This window comes from Coregonus lavaretus, assembly GCF_964263955.1.
Source record: "Coregonus lavaretus genome assembly, chromosome: 12".
NCBI classification, from domain to species: domain Eukaryota; kingdom Metazoa; phylum Chordata; class Actinopteri; order Salmoniformes; family Salmonidae; genus Coregonus; species Coregonus lavaretus.
The window spans coordinates 15,631,823-15,648,358 of NC_139999.1; the positions used below are offsets into that span (position 1 = coordinate 15,631,823).

The 16,536-nt window shown below is 39.6% G+C and overlaps 1 protein-coding gene across 1 annotated transcript in view; it reads right to left on the minus strand.

Annotated features, from left to right (window-relative positions):
* LOC311139011 (contactin-4-like) overlaps positions 1-16,536 on the minus strand; it is a 217,979-nt gene that overhangs the window by 154,115 nt on the left and 47,328 nt on the right. Inside the window, exon 2 of the mRNA XM_084173839.1 lies at positions 16,364-16,500. Coding sequence (XP_084029965.1) covers positions 16,364-16,421 — 58 coding nt within the window. The 5' untranslated portion in view covers positions 16,422-16,500. The remainder of the gene's footprint in view (positions 1-16,363; positions 16,501-16,536) is intronic.

Here is a 16,536-nt window from a genome sequence, read left to right on the forward strand (position 1 = left end):
TAATGTCATAGCATAAGAATAACATACATGATAATAATTGTGATGATATTGTAAAATAATTGCATGATATTGCATAAAAGTCTATTATGGCTGTAATTGCTACCACAATGGTCCCCAAGCTTATCATGTGGATTGAGCGGAAAACACAACTGGGATCCTCTTTCTTTCAAGATTGCTGTGTTTTCCATTTATCCGACATGAAACTGCCCAATTAACGCCATGCAGGCTTTCCACTGTGCAGGTAGAGCTACAAGTGCCTCCTAGAACTCTCAGTTGAATAAACACCCACATGCACTTGGTCCCTGGTGTTTATGTAGTACCTGCCCAGCTGCACGTAAGTTAATTTGGTATTTGACAATGAGAGTCAGGACATTCATTCAAAATAATATCTTTACATGCTCCAAGGCGGACTTGGGTACGAATTGAAGAGTTTTCAGAATCCACCCTTTCCCTCCATGTTCCCACCTGCCATGCAATATTTAGGGTTGCCTTTGACCACCCAAGACTGTCTGGTGGCAATGGTGAAAAGCAATAGCTGTTTGCCCCCCCCCCACCCACCCAAAACAAAACTCTAGTCCAATAGCAGGTGACAGCACAGAGGAGCATCTAATTTGTGAATTCCTCCACTATCCATCCAACTCAATTCATAACCTAAGTCTCACATATTACCGCCACGCCCAGCCTGCTCTTCACAGTCACTCAGATAACACAGCTCCAGACCAGCTGAATCAAGTGTCTTCTAGCAGCTGCTGGACTACTGAGCTTCTGCATAGGAGTTCATTTATAGAGATACAGACCTCTCTTCCTCCTCTCTCCTCCGTGGAGATAATAGCAGAGAAAGGTGTGCCAGATACACTGCTGGAACAAGTGAAACAGATACACCGGTTACATGATCTTTTGAGGGAATGTATTTCTCCATGCTCTGGGAGCCCGAGTGGATGTCTAGGCGAGCCTCTCCGGAGAAAGGCAATGTAAAAAAAATTCATACAGTATATGGTTTCAAGTTCAAGGAATTGAGAAATCTGCCCATATCCTTCATGCTTCAGCTGAGCTATTAGAAAGGATGGTTCTCTCCTGCACTTGAGTAGTTCAGTAGGACGGGGGAATATTCATACTCCCGTAGATGGGACACAGATATAGGAAATGCATTTACAGGTAGAACCCCTTTCAGACTTGTTCACTTATAAAGTGAAAATCATATAACAAAATGAACCCATTTGAAAGCCATTGCATTTGAAAAGAAATATCCCATAATTAGAGACTCTCAGATGACAATGCCTTATCGTTCTGAAATCAGTGGTTCACAAATTGATTAGCATTATTAATGGAAAGGAGCAACATTCTCAAATAAATGATGTAACATCGATCTAACATGGACTTGAGAACACTTGAATAAGATACTGATCAATTTGGATACCTGGGATTGGCAGGAAGCAGCCCAATATTGTATGTACCACAATGCATATTTGGAGATGAATAGGATAAGCAGTATACAGGAAAGCACTCCTACAAACTGCATCAGAACATTTCGGAAGCCAAACCATTGTCACACTGATGATCAACAGCCAGAAACGCTAGTACAGAACCAGTAACAAGCAGTAGCTCATCATAATGCTGAGGTGACAATAGATTTCGATTTGTTTCCATGAGTGACAGTGATTTCTATGTCACAGATGTGGCGGTGATGCATTTACATGGTACATGGATCTTCATATTTGCCTGCTTTGTTCCATCCATTGATCCTTCCATCTCATGCATAGAGGCCCTTCTCGCCTGCTTATGGTGTAAACACAAACCACACCCTATAGTGCTGTCGCTTTAAAGCTGCAATATGTAACTTTTTGGGCGACCCGACCAAATTCACGTAGAAATTTGAGTTATAGATCTGTCATTCTCATTGAAAGAAACTCTAAGAAGCGGTAGATATGTTCTATGTGCACTATTTCTATGCTTCCCGTTCTTACGTTTCGTTTTTGCATCTTTTACTTTCGGTTTTCTACACCAGCTTCAAACAGCTGAAAATTAAATATTTTGGGTTATGGAAAATATATTTCACAGTGGTTTAGATGGTACAATGATTCTCTACACAATGACTGTTTGTTTTGTCACATACACTGAAATTAGGCAAACTATTAGAATTTTAGCAACCAGGAAATGACGGAGCGATTTCTGTATATTGTACCTTTAATTAACTTAATCAATCAGTGAGAGAAGAGCACTGCCGCTCACCACACCACACTGCAGGCCAATTTCAGGGCCAGTTGACAAAGGTATCCTACCTAAAATTACTTTCAGTTCTAATATATATGAGGATTGTTTTCTCTTCCTCTGTCTTTAGAAAGATCAATGTGTTCAATAGAATAATAATGCTATAACTCACACTTTCGATTAGCCTATCATTAGGAAGCTAAATGCTTTTTTCCTTGAGATAATACTGGAGCTTTTGCCTGACCTGCTGGGGGGAAAAAACTATAATTAATTTCATGAGATTCTGACTAATGTGCAAGATGCTAAGTGTTAATTACTTTAAATAGGTTTTCAGTTGCATAGATACATTGCAGAGAAAGCAATTTCTATAAAATAGACTATTTGTGATAGTATGTAGTTCTGTTGGCACTAATATCCCTCCATTAAATCTTATTTTGTAAACATTTAGGAACTGATTTATACATTTCTAAACTGAAAGTAAATTTCCATTCAATGTAAAGTGATGAGGGTTATGAAGCGCCTGCTGCGTGGGTCCCAATGCAAGGGAAAGATAAAGACACTAACAGAAGGTATACATACACCATTATGCCCCCCTCTCAATGTTGGGTTAGGAGAGTAACCGGAGCAAGCTATTTACTGCTATATCAGTATACTTATTCACAACAGCAGCAGTAGGTCGGCGAGACAGCACTCTTACATGAACATGAAATGAAACAGAGGACCAAAACTGTTTTATGAAAATTGGCTTTGTCTATATGCCACCTACTGGGTTTGCTTTACAAGCCATGAATAACTTGGTCATCAAATGACTGTTGTGGCATCCTGCTGTTTAATTTGTCACCTGAAAATGTTGAGTATGAACCATGAAAACAAAATGTATTGAGCTTGATAAAAACGACAAGATAATGTAAGAACTCAATAGCTGAACGATGCATTGTAAAGTGACTTTGTAAAATCAAATTAATGTATTTGCAGTGGGCTTGTATTTTAGTCATTGCCTGTGGATGTTTATACAGTATATGACACATACTGTCCGGAAAACATTTGTCCTAAGCTGCTGTTCCTGTACAGAAAACACCAGGATGTACAGAACAGCTGGTGTGAAAAACTGGCTTTCCTCTTCGTCCTTCTGATTCATGTCTATTGATCTTTCATGTTCTGTCTTTCAAGATCTTAAAAACAACTTCTTCAGTCCTATTAAAATCCGAGAAAAAATATGAACCGAAGAGGAATCTTTGAAGGTAGTCATGCAACCTTGAATCACCAACATGCCTTTTAGGATGTGCACATAATGTTAGTGGCTTCTTTAGATATACAGTGCATTCGGAAAGTATTCAGACGCATTGACTTTTTCCACATTTTGTTACGTTACAGCCTTATTCTAAAATGGATATAAAAATTTAAAAAAGCTCATTAATATACAAACAATACCCCATAATGACAAAGCGAAAACAGTTTTTTTGCTTTTTAAATATCACATTTACATAAGTATTCAGACCCTTTGCTATGAGATTCGAAATTGAGCTCAGGTGCATCCTGTTTCCATTGATCAGCCTTGAGATGTTTCTACAATTTGATTGGAGTCCACTTGTGGTAAATTAAATTCATTGGACATGATTTGAAAAGGCACACACCTGTCTATATAAGGTCCCACAGTTGACAGTGCATGTCAGGGCAAAAACCAAGCCATGAGGTCGAAGGAATTGTCCGAAGAGCTCCAAGACAGGATTGTGTCGAGGCACAGCACTAGGGAAGGTTACCAAAACATTTCTGCAGCATTGAAGGTCCCCAAGAGAACCGTGGCCTCCATCATTCTTAAATGGAAGTATTTTGGAACCACCAAGACCCTTCCTAGAGCTAGCCGCCCGGCCAAACTGTGCAATCGGGGGAGAAGGGTATTGGTCAGGGAGGTGACCAAGAACCCGATGGTCACTCTGACAGAGCTCCGCAGAGCTCCTCTGTGGAGATGGGAAAACCTTCCAGAAGGACAACCATCTCTGAAGCACTTCACCAAACAGGCCTTTATAGTAGAGTGGCCAGACGGAAGCCACTCCTCAGTAAAAGGCACATGACAGCCTGCTTGGAGTTTGCCAAAAGGCACCTAAAGGACTCTCAGACCATGAGAACACCAAAATTGAACACTTTGGCCTGAATGCGAAGCGTCACGTCTGGAGGAAACCTTGCACCATCCCTACGGTGAAGCATGGTGGTGGCAGCATCATGCTGTGGGGATGTTTTTCAGCGGCAGGGACTGGGAGACTAGTCAGGATCGCGGGAGAGATGAACGGAGCAAAGTAGAGAGAGATCCTTGATGAAAACATGCTCCAGAGCGCTCAGGACCTCAGACTGGTGTGAAGGTTCACCTTCCAACAGGACAACGACCCTAAGCACACAGCCAAGACAACGCAGGAGTGGCTTCCGGACAAGTCTCTGAATGTCCTTGAGTGGCCCAGCCAGAGCCCGGACTTGAACCCGATCGAACATCTCTGGAGAGACCTGAAAATAGCTGTGCAGCGACGCTCCCCATCCAACCTGACAGAGCCTGAGAGGATCTGCAAAGAGGAGTGGGAGAAACTCCCCAAATACAGGTGTGTCAAGCTTGTAGCGTCATAACCAAGAAGACGTGAGGCTGTAATCACTGTAATCGCTGTCAAAGGTGCTTCAACAAAGTAGTGAGTAAAGGGTCTGAAAACGTATGTAAATGTGATATTTCTGTTTTTTATATTTAATACATTTGCAAATATTTCAAAAAAAACTTTTCTTGCTTTTTCATTATGGGGTATTGTGTGTAGATTGATGAAGGGGGGGGAAATACAATTTAATCAATTATAGAATAAGGCTGTAACGTAACAAAATGTGGAAAAAGTCAAGGAGTCTGAATACTTTCCGAATGCAATGTAGATATACTATATATATATATATATATATATATATACAATACAAGTCAAAAGTTTGGACACACCTACTCATTCCAAGGTTTTGCTTTATTTTTACTATTTTCTACATTGTAGAAAACTATTAAATAACACATATGGAATCATGTAGCAACCAAAAAAGTGTTAAAAATATCCAAATATATTTTCAAATAGCCACCTTTTGCCTTGATGACAGCTTTGCACACTCTTGGCATTCTCTCAACCAGCTTCACGAGGTAGTCACCTGGAATGCATTCAATTAACAGGTGTGCCTTCTTAAAAGTTTATTTGTGGAATTTATTTCCTTCTTGATGTGTTTGAGCCAATCAGTTGTGTTGTGACAAGGTAGGGGGGGGGGGGGGGGGGGTATTTGGTAAAAGACCAAGTCCATATTATGGCAAGAACAGCTCAAATAAGCAAAGAGAAACGACAGTCCATCATTACTTTAAGACATGAAGGTCAGTCAATACGGAACATTTCAAGAATTGTGAAAGTTTCTTCAAGTGCAGTCGCAAAAAACATCAAGTGCTATGATAAAACTGGCTCTCATGAGGACCGCAACAGGAATGGAAGACCCAGAGTTAACTCTGCTGCAGAGGATAAGTTCATTAGAGTTACCAGCCTCGGAAATTGCAGCCCAAATAAATGCTTCACCGAGTTCAAGTCACAGACACATCTCAACATGTGGGAACTTTTTCAGACTGTTGGAAAAGCATTCCAGGTGAAGCTGGTTGAGAGAATGCAAGCCTGTGCAAAGCTGTCATCAAGACAAAGGGTGGCTATTTGAAGTATATACTTTGATTTTTTTAAACACTTTTTGGTTTACTACATGATTCAGTATGTGTTATTTCATAGTTTTGATGTCTTCACTATTATTCTGCAATGTAAAAAATAGTAAAAATAAAGAAAAACCCTTGAATGAGTAGGTGTGTCCAAACTTTTGACTGGTAATGTATACGGTTGTGGTCAAAAGTTTTGAGAATGGCACAAGTATTGGTCTTCACAAAGTTTGCTACTTCAGTGTTTTTAGATATTTTTGTCAGATGTTACTATGGTATACTGAAGTATAATTACAAGCATTTCATAAGTGTCAAAGGCTTTTATTGACAATTACATTAAGTTTATGCAAAGAGTCAATATTTGCAGTGTTGACCTTTCTTTTTCAAGACCTTTGCAATCCACCTTGGCATGCTGTCAATTAACTTCTGGGCCACATCCTGACTGATGGCAGCCCATTCTTACATAATCAATGCTTGGAGTTTGTCAGAATTTGTGGGTTTTTGTTTCTCCACCCGCCTCTTGAGGATTGACCACAAGTTCTCAATGGGATTAAGGTCTGGGGACTTTCCTGGCCATGGACCCAAAATGTCGATGTTTTGTTCCCCGAGCCACTTAGTTATCACTTTTGCCTCATGGCAAGGTGCTCCATCATGCATTCTTTATTCATGGCTGTGTTCTTAGGAAAAATTGTGAGTGAGCCCACTCCCTTGGCTGAGAAGCAACCCCACACATGCTTTACTGTTGGCATGACACAGGACTGATGGTAGCGCTCACCTTGTCTTCTCCGGACAAGCTCTTTTCCGGATGCCCCAAACAATCGGAAAGGGGATTCATCAGAGAAAATGACTTTACCCCAGTCCTCAGCAGTCCAATCCCTGTACCTTTTGCAGAATATCAGTCTGCCCCTGATGTTTTTCCTGGAGAGAAGTGGCTTCCTCTCTGCCCTTCTTCTCACCAGGACATCCTCCAAAAGTCTTTGCCTCACTGTGCGTGCAGATGCACTCACATCTGCCTGCTGCCATTCCTGAGCAAGCTCTGCACTGGTGGTGCCCCGATCCCGCAGCTGAATCAACTTTAGGAGACGGTCCTGGCGCTTGCTAGACTTTCTTGGGTGCCCTGAAGCCTTCTTCACAACAATTGAACCTCTCTCCTTGAAGTTCTTGATGATCCGATAAATGGTTGATTTAGGTGCAATCTTACTAGCAGCAATATCCTTGCCTGTGAAGCCCTTTTTGTGCAAAGCAATGATGACGGCACGTGTTTCCTTGCAGGTAACCATGGTTAACAAGGATTTCAAGCACCACCCTCCTTTTAAAGCTTCCAGTCTGTTATTCTATCTCAATCAGCATGACAGAGTGATCTCCAGCCTTGTCCTCGTCAACACTCTCACCTGTGTTAACGAGAGAATCACTGACATGATGTCAGCTGGTCCTTTTGTGGCAGGGCTGAAATGCAGTGGAAATGTTTTTGGGGGATTAAGTTCATTTTCATGGCAAAGAGGGACTTTGCAATTAATTGCAATTCATCTGATCACTCTTCATAACATTCTGGAGTATATGCAAATTGCCATCATAAAAACTGAGGCAGCAGACTTTGTGAAAATTAATATTGTGTCATTCTCAAAACTTTTGACCACGACTGTATATAGGCACAGTTGAGAAAGCATAAGAGAGCAACCAAAGCTGATGCAACATCCTCATTCTGAGAAGTGATCAGGAATGTCAGGCATCATTTTAGTGACGCTTCTGCGAGAAGCAGCAGTATAAACCCTGAGAGTACATTCATGCTTTGAAAGGATTATTTTGTTCCATGTTCTTTTCTGGATTCTAATAATCTCGTTCCCAGGCACTTCTGCCCGAATGCGCGAAGAGTCTGGTGGACCAACGGGTCAAACTTGGCCTTAATGCATAGGCATTGACTTAATCGGCTTAATCTACCAACCAATCATCTCCCATAACACCTTTCCTCTAACCCTCCCCTGTACGCTAGCACAACGCAAGCACAAGCCTTGCAGTCATGTGATTCACTAAAATGTAATGATGACAAATACTTTACTCAGTAAGGTCACTCCCATAGAATTCTATGGTCACTCCCACTAAGGCCAACTTTGAGTGGTTGATATCCCAGTCCTATATGCGCTGTGCGCAATAGCCTAGGGACGAGGTTATGGTTCTAACAACAGGTGGACTTCCACAGAGACAGGAATACTACTACAGTAATGTCCCTGGAGATGTGAAGGTCATCTCACTCAGACCTTGGCATGTTCAAATGCAAAATGATTCACCATTTAACCATAGAGAACTCCTTTGTGTGCACAATGTCTCTTTAATGTCCTTTTTCATTTACAAGGCACTGGAACCTTTGTAAAGACCTCTGTAAAACACTGAGGCCACCTGGAGTACGATATTTTTATTCTCCACGAGCACAGTAAGCATCTCAGATGTGGAAATCAAATGGTTCTGCGACAGGCAGCAAAACGTCAAGCCATCAGGGCTGAGTTCATAAGTACCATTAGTACTGCTTAGCGTAACTGTGCTAAGGGTCTAAAGTAAAGGATGAATTAAAGTAAGGGCATGGGTCGTCATCATGGTGGAGTAAACAGGAGTAACAGGCAGGGCATCAGGATTCTGAGCGTGTCCTGGGGAAGAGTGCGGCGCTACGGTGGGCTAATCAGACGCTAACAGGGAGGGTAAGAGTGACGTGCAGGCAGGGGAAACAGGAGCCATCACTGTGGAGGCACAATAGCAGAACAAAGGAACAAGCCTAGCAGGGGACAGAGATCATTACGGCCCCCTCAACACATTCAGTGTATTCTGACTGTGAATCCTTGCCTTTTCAGTGGTAACCTTCCCTTTCGCTGGCATTCGCCAGGTTGCTTGACCTTTTCAGTCAGTTTCACAAGCTGCATTCTGACAGCTACTGCACGTAATGAAAGACAAGTGCCTTACAGTACATGGCAAACTGGGATCACGCCTTTCAAAGATAAAAAATAACTATAGAACCTGGTCTTACCTGGATGGATAAAAGCCGATGTGCTTGTTAAACCAAAAGGACAATTACCATTAAAGACATAATGATAGTTATTATACTACATTTGGAATTTTGTAATTTGGAACAACAGGTAAAGTATTCCTTTGGTTGACATAATTACAGTACAGTATAGTTTATGTGATGGTACTCAAAGACAAACACATCAAGGGCAAAAACTGTTTCTCTCACAAATCATGAATTCTCGCCATAGCGACAGTGGCTCTGCTAGCTTTGCTATATGAGTACTGTGCTGGCAACAATCTATGCTTATAAGACGTTGGTCAATCAGCCAGTGCTAACTCCTGAGTGATGCTGAGTGACCACCAGAGTCTGATTTGAATGACATTATAAGAACCAAAAACAAGTATGCAGTCTGCACCCACTGGGCACATACTGGTTGAATCAATGTTGTTTCCATGTCATTGCAATGAAATTACTTTGAACCAACATGGAATAGTTGTTGAATTGACGTCTATGCCCAGTGGGCAGAATCCTTTACAATCAAATCCCAACTCCCAATCATGAGAATAAGAAAGGTTTGCTGTCTCAAAACAGTCTAGTGTTGGATTGAGTAATGAATGGGAGGGTATACTAGAGCCAGAGCATAATGCTTCATCAGCCTTTTCTTCATCTTGATTAGGACAATGCCTCTTGATTAAACACTCTGAGAAATCCAACTGATGTTCACTGTTGACCCCACCAATTTGCAAGAAAGACAAATTAAAGCCCTCCATCAAAATGTGATCAATGCAGGAGAGCCCTGGGGGGGAACAACGGGCACCCATTGTATAATGAAGCTATAATTCAGTTTTACTGTACATGAATAAGGATTTATGTGTGATTCATATCCCCCTGTTATACTGTATATCAATTAGAGAGTATGTCTTACTGTGTTTCTTTCACTGCAGCTTTAAAGGCAGAGAGTGAGAACAGAACTACTCCCCATGAATCTATATTTCCCCCTCAAAGATTTTCAATGGCTCTGTGGACAGTGATGACTGAGTTCAAGGGGGATAGTATAATACCTCTTCTGATTATTGTATTAGGTTTGATGTAGGGATTAATTCAATTAACAAAAACACACTTCCATTACGGATAAGCATGGATGAAAGCAGGGGTTCTTTCATGTTCATAGCATCTTTAATCTTCACAAGAACTAACCAACGTCTTTCATACAGAGTGTGCACTGACTTAATTGTCATTGCTATGACTGGAAGAACGCAATCTACTCACCACTTCACTTAGGTCAGCAGTCATGTGTGCACTTTTAAAAATGTCACCATCCACAACGCAGACGTCACCAACAACCTTTGACCTTTATTATATAACCTAAAGAACTAGCATCTGACATCAAAACATATATTGACAGGAGTTACAAAACAATGAATCTTTTATATCAATGTTAATGCTATCAATTACCTTTTATCTATACTTAACCTAATTATGTATATTTTGCCAGAATCAGGAGAGCTTATCTGTTCAACAAACCAAATTATTTCAAATAGAGCTACTGCTAAAGTGTCAATCATTCGATCATGACAGTAGAAGTCCAAAGCTTCTATTTTCATCTGTTATTGTCTAATATTTCAACTTTATGCCCTTGACTCTGCAGTAAATTATACTGTTTAAGCATGGTGCAGTGTTATTATTATTATTATTTATTCTTTCTGGAATAAACATCAACAAATCATCCAAAATATGACACTTCTTATCAAAATTTGACTCTGAGTATCAATAATATGACACTGCGAATCAATGATATGACCCTGATATTGGGCCTTGATCATTTTCTGATTACCATCCTCCATTGTCCTTTATGAAACAATCAAGTCAACAGTTTGTTAAAGATTCAGAAAATAATAAATTTTCTGAAAGCCTAGTATTCAGTATCTATGCACACCAAAGAAACAGATATAAACCATTAAACTTCGTCATGAGGTAATGCTTTCAGGTTCTATAATTCCCCTCATGCTCAGGGGGTGAGAGTAGGTATTCGAGTACACACAGGAGGGCATCCATGATGGGCAGTGTTCTTTGTAAGGCCTTATTCCCTTAGTGCACAATATATTAGTCCACAATAGACATTCAACTGTCTTTTTATTTTTGTTACATATTTTTTTAGAGTCCATGTTTTTATTTATTATATTTTTTGGGACAAATATAAACTTTGTTTTTACCGCTTTTTCTTTTGTAGTTACAGGTACATTCTACACACATTTTACATACATAGCCCTTTTTATATTAAATATTTTACAGTAGTTACATAGCAAGAATAAAGACATTTGATATACATTACATCTGGATAGATAGTACTTATACATTATGCATTGTATTTTCAGTCATAACTATTATAGAACATGAGATTTTAAATCCACCCCTCAGCTACTCTCAGTCCATCCCACCTATCTCCGTAAACTGCCCTCTTATGATTTCAATGTGCAATATATTTTTCAACTGTGCTGTGATGTTTCACATGAATTTCTAATCGCATAGTATCTACAGATTGTAAGTTAAATATAAAATGTTTTACTAAAAGTAATATTATATTGTTGATTGATTGACTATGGATTTCCAGATTTCCCAACAGTGGTATTTGTAGGGTAAATTTTTCGATAAATGTTGTGATTTTTCAGCCATTCCTGAATCTGTGACCAGAAGCAAGCTACTTAGCGGCAACACCAAAATAAGTGATCTAATGTCTCTTTGTAGCAAAATCTGCAGAGCTGAGATAGTTGTATTCCCCATATACATAACATTCTGTTTGTGGCAAGAATGTATAATAATGTAAATTGAAAAACTTTACATTTTGAATCAAGCGTTCATAATCCATGTGCCATGGAATCGGCACATCGAAAATCTCTTCCCAACTGTACTGAACAGAAATATAAACACAACATGCAACAACTTCAACGATTTTACTGAGGTACAGTTCATATAAGGAAATCAATCAATTGAAATCAATTCATTAGGCCCTAATCTATGGATTTCGCATGACTGGGCAGGGGCACAGCCCACACACACTGGGGAGCCAGGCCCAGCCAATCAAAATTCGTTGTTCCCTACAAAAGGGCTTTATTACAGACAGAAATACTCATGTTTCATCAGCTGTCCGGGTGGCTGGTCTCAGACGATCCCGCAGGTGAAGAAGCCAGATGTGGAGGTCCTGGGCTGGCGTGGTTACACGTGGTCTGCGGTTGTGAGGCCGTTTGGACGTTGGAGGCGGCTTATGGTAGAGAAATTAACATTCAATTCTCTGGCGGACAATCCTGCAGTCAGCATGGCAATTGCAAGCTCCCTCAAAACTTCATTCCATGTTTCCACATACATTTCCCTCCCTATTGTTTGCACAGATGAACGTGGTACCTTCAGGCGTTTGGAAATTGCTCCCAAGGATGAACCAGACTTGTGGAGGTCTACCATTTCTTTTCTGAGGACTTGGCTGATGCCTTTTGATTTTCCCATGATGTCAAGCAAAGAGACATTGCGTTTGAAGGTAGGCCTTGAAATACATCCACAGGTACACCTCCAATTGATTCAAATGATGTCAATTAGCCTATCAGAAGCTTCTAAACCATGACATCATTTTCTGGAATTTTCCAAGTTGTTTAAAGGCACAGTCAACTCAGTGTATGTAAACTTCTGACCCACTGGAATTATGACACAGTGAATTATAAGTGAAATGATCTGTCTGTAAACAATCATGGATGACTCCGTCATTTGTAAGTTTCTGTAAATGATTTTAGGTAGCATTTATATGTTGAAGATTCAAAAATAATTTGGTGCATTTTTCACCATTTTCAATCCAATTCGATTTATTTGTAATAATATATTATACTTGATCGTTCCCAAATAAGTTATTCAATTTCTTTTGTTTTTCCTCTAACTTATTCTGTGCCTCTATGGTCCCGTTTTTTATTGCTATCCATTTGTACTGTTATTTCCTCTATTTCCTTTGTTAATATTAACTATTTTGACTAAAATAGTTTTTGTTTTAAAGATGAGCATTGACTTGCATGACCTCTGAAGGCACATTTAACAGTGTCCCATACAATAAGGGGATCTGCTGTACCGATGTTAAGCAGGAAAAAGTTGGTTAAAAACAGGTTGTCATCCACTAGGTTTTGATAACATTTCCAATATCCTCGCCCACATGGAAATTCTGTAAGAGTAATGTGGATGCCACAATCTCCTCCTTTATACTCATAGTGATTAAACTAACTGCAGTCAACCTTTACTGACTGACACCCCTTCCGTACAATTATTTACTTTAACAACCCCCTTTCTTTTTTGTTGTTGTTTTTTTTTCATTTTTTTTTTTTTTTTTTTTTGGGGGGGGGGGGGGGGGGGATCAGCTTAATATTGCAGATAGATTGTATCTTCTATCAATGCAATTGTCTGCATCACTTCCAATCCCCCATGTTTATATATATATATATATATATATATATATATATATATATATATATATATATATATATATATACTCCCCTTTATTACTTTTCAACCCCACCATCCTTTCCCTACTTGGAGTAAATTAGTGAACAACAATGCCCAGGCCTCTACTTCCAGTCTATACTTACTATCTACACCTTATGGACAGAGTTAATTTTACAATAATTCTATTATATATATATATATATATATATATATATATATATATATATATATATATATATATATATATATATATATATATATATATTATTATTATTATTTTTTTGCTCCTGAACTTCTTCTACTCTCAACCTCTCCGATCATTTTCATGATGTCCATCCGGTTTGCTTCTATATGCCATATCTTTCTAACTGTGCTCTTTCCCAAAAGCTCCCAACATACAACCTATATACTTATTATGGACACAGTATGCTTACATTATTAGCTATCTTTGTTATTATTTGTTGTTATTTGTTATTAGTCCCATCCTTCAACTCTATTCAATACCTCCCATCTATCTCTTAACACCATCCATGTAATAATAATAAATAATAATATGCCATTTAGCAGACGCTTTTATCCAAAGCGACTTACAGTCATGCGTGCATACATTTTTGTGTATGGGTGGTCCCGGGGATCGAACCCACTACCTTGGCGTTACAAGCGCCGTGCTCTACCAGCTGAGCTACAGAGGACCATATATACAGTGAGGAAAAAAAGTATTTGATCCCCTGCTGATTTTGTACGTTTGCCCACTGACAAAGAAATGATCAGTCTATAATTTTAATGGTAGGTTTATTTGAACAGTGAGAGACAGAATAACAACAAAAAAATCACTCTCGGTCTGGGGCTCCATGCAAGATCTCACCTTGTGGGGCATCAATGATCATGAGGAAGGTGAGGGATCAGCACAGAACTACACGGCAGGACCTGGTCAATGACCTGAAGAGAGCTGGGACCACAGTCTCAAAGAAAACCATTAGTAACACACTACGCTGTCATGGATTAAAATCCTGCAGCGCACGCAAGGTCCCCCTGCTCAAGCCAGCGCATGTCCAGGCCCGTCTGAAGTTTGACAATGACCATCTGGATGATCCAGAGGAGGAATGGGAGAAGGTAATGTGGTCTGATGAGCTAAAAATTGAGCTTTTTGGTCTAAACTCCACTCACCGTGTTTGGAGGAAGAAGAAGGATGAGTACAACCCCAAGAACACCATCCCAACCATGAAGCATGGAGGTGGAAACATCATTCTTTGGGGATGCTTTTCTGCAAAGGGGACAGAACGACTGCACCGTATTGAGGGGAGGATGGATGGGGCCATGTATCGCGAGATCTTGGCCAACAACCTCCTTCCCTCAGTAAGAGCATTGAAGATGGGTCGTGGCTGGGTCTTCCAGCATGACAACGACCCGAAACACACAGCCAGGGCAACTAAGGAGTGGCTCCGTAAGAAGCATCTCAAGGTCCTGGAGAAGCCTAGCCAGTCTCCAGACCTGAACCCAATAGAAAATCTTTGGAGGGAGCTGAAAGTCTGTATTGCCCAGCGACAGCCCCGAAACCTGAAGGATCTGGAGAAGGTCTGTATGGAGGAGTGGGCCAAAATCCCTGCTGCAGTGTGTGCAAACCTGGTCAAGACCTACAGGAAACGTATAATCTCTGTAATTGCAAACAAAGGTTTCTGTACCAAATATTAAGTTCTGCTTTTCTGATGTATCAAATACTTATGGCATGCAATAAAATGCAAATTAATTACTTAAAAATCATACAATGTGATTTTCTGGATTTTTGTTTTAGATTCTGTCTCTCACAGTTGAAGTGTACCTGTGATAAAAATTACAGACCTCTACATGCTTTGTAAGTAGGAAAACCTGCAAAATCGGCAGTGTATCAAATACTTGTTCTCCCCACTGTATATATTTCAACCGTACTGTGATGTTTTACAAAAGTTCTGAACCTTTCTATTCTCATTGCTTCTACAGATTGTGAATTAAAAATAAACATTTTTGCTAAAAGTATTATTATATTATTGATTGATTGACTATGACTTTTCAGATCACCCAGTAATGCTATCTGCAAGGTTAGCTCCAGGTAAATATTGCAATACTTTAGCCATTCCTGGACCTGTGTCCAAAAACATGCTACAAATGGACAGAACCAAAACAAATTATCTAATGATTCTGTCTCTTCACAGCAAAATCTGCAGAGCTGGGAAGATTGTATCCCCCATATAAATAACATTATTTTGGTAACAAGAATTTTATATAATAATTTAAATTGAAAGATTCAAATTTTTGAATCCGGTGTCGTTTTGCGTGTCAGTTCATAAACACTATGCCATGGGATCGGTACGTCAAAGATCTCTTCCCAACTATTTTGCAATCTATATGGGACGGCTGTCAATCCTTTGGTCCTTAAGTGAAACTGATATACTTTTTTATTTATCACAGTTTTCCTTAACCAATTATGTTCTTTAATGCAAGGCCGACAGACAAGTTCCTTACTTTCTCCCCCTTCCACTTTCCTCTTCCACTTTTGCGGTAAGGCTGCAATTATTTGGTTGTAATTTTGGGTAGAGCAGACATTTCCATATGTTTTTGTTAGCTGCATGTGCGACATAACTCCACCAGTCCTACCGATGATATCATTTACGAAGATTATACCTTTTTTAAACATTCTGTCAAAAAATAAAGGTTTTTTGTCAATTAGTATATTTGAATTTAACCACAATATTTGTTGCATTATTTGTTCTGTCGTTTCTGGAGGATTAAATTGAAATTGCAACCCCCTTTCTTATTAAATACATTTAACAACCTCATTATTTGTATCGTAATGGAAAAACATTATGATTTATGTTTGCCTGTGGCAGGTGTAATTTGAGTTAGCTTCATTCTAAACTATGGTTTTCACACTGCAACCTGCCCTAAATACATAAGAATAAGGATACAAAACTTCACAAAAATAGCGTGCATCAAAAGTTCTTAATAAGGTACGTTACCTGCCAGGCACCCCATGAGTGACTGCAGCACCAGCAGTTTCCATAGCAACATCATCATCAGATTTCTGGGGTCAAAGTACACTCACATCCAATCACAAATGTATGGAATCCTTGTGGTACCTTTCTTGGTCTTCACTCTGTATAACAAGAGACAGGTGAAATGAATACCATGA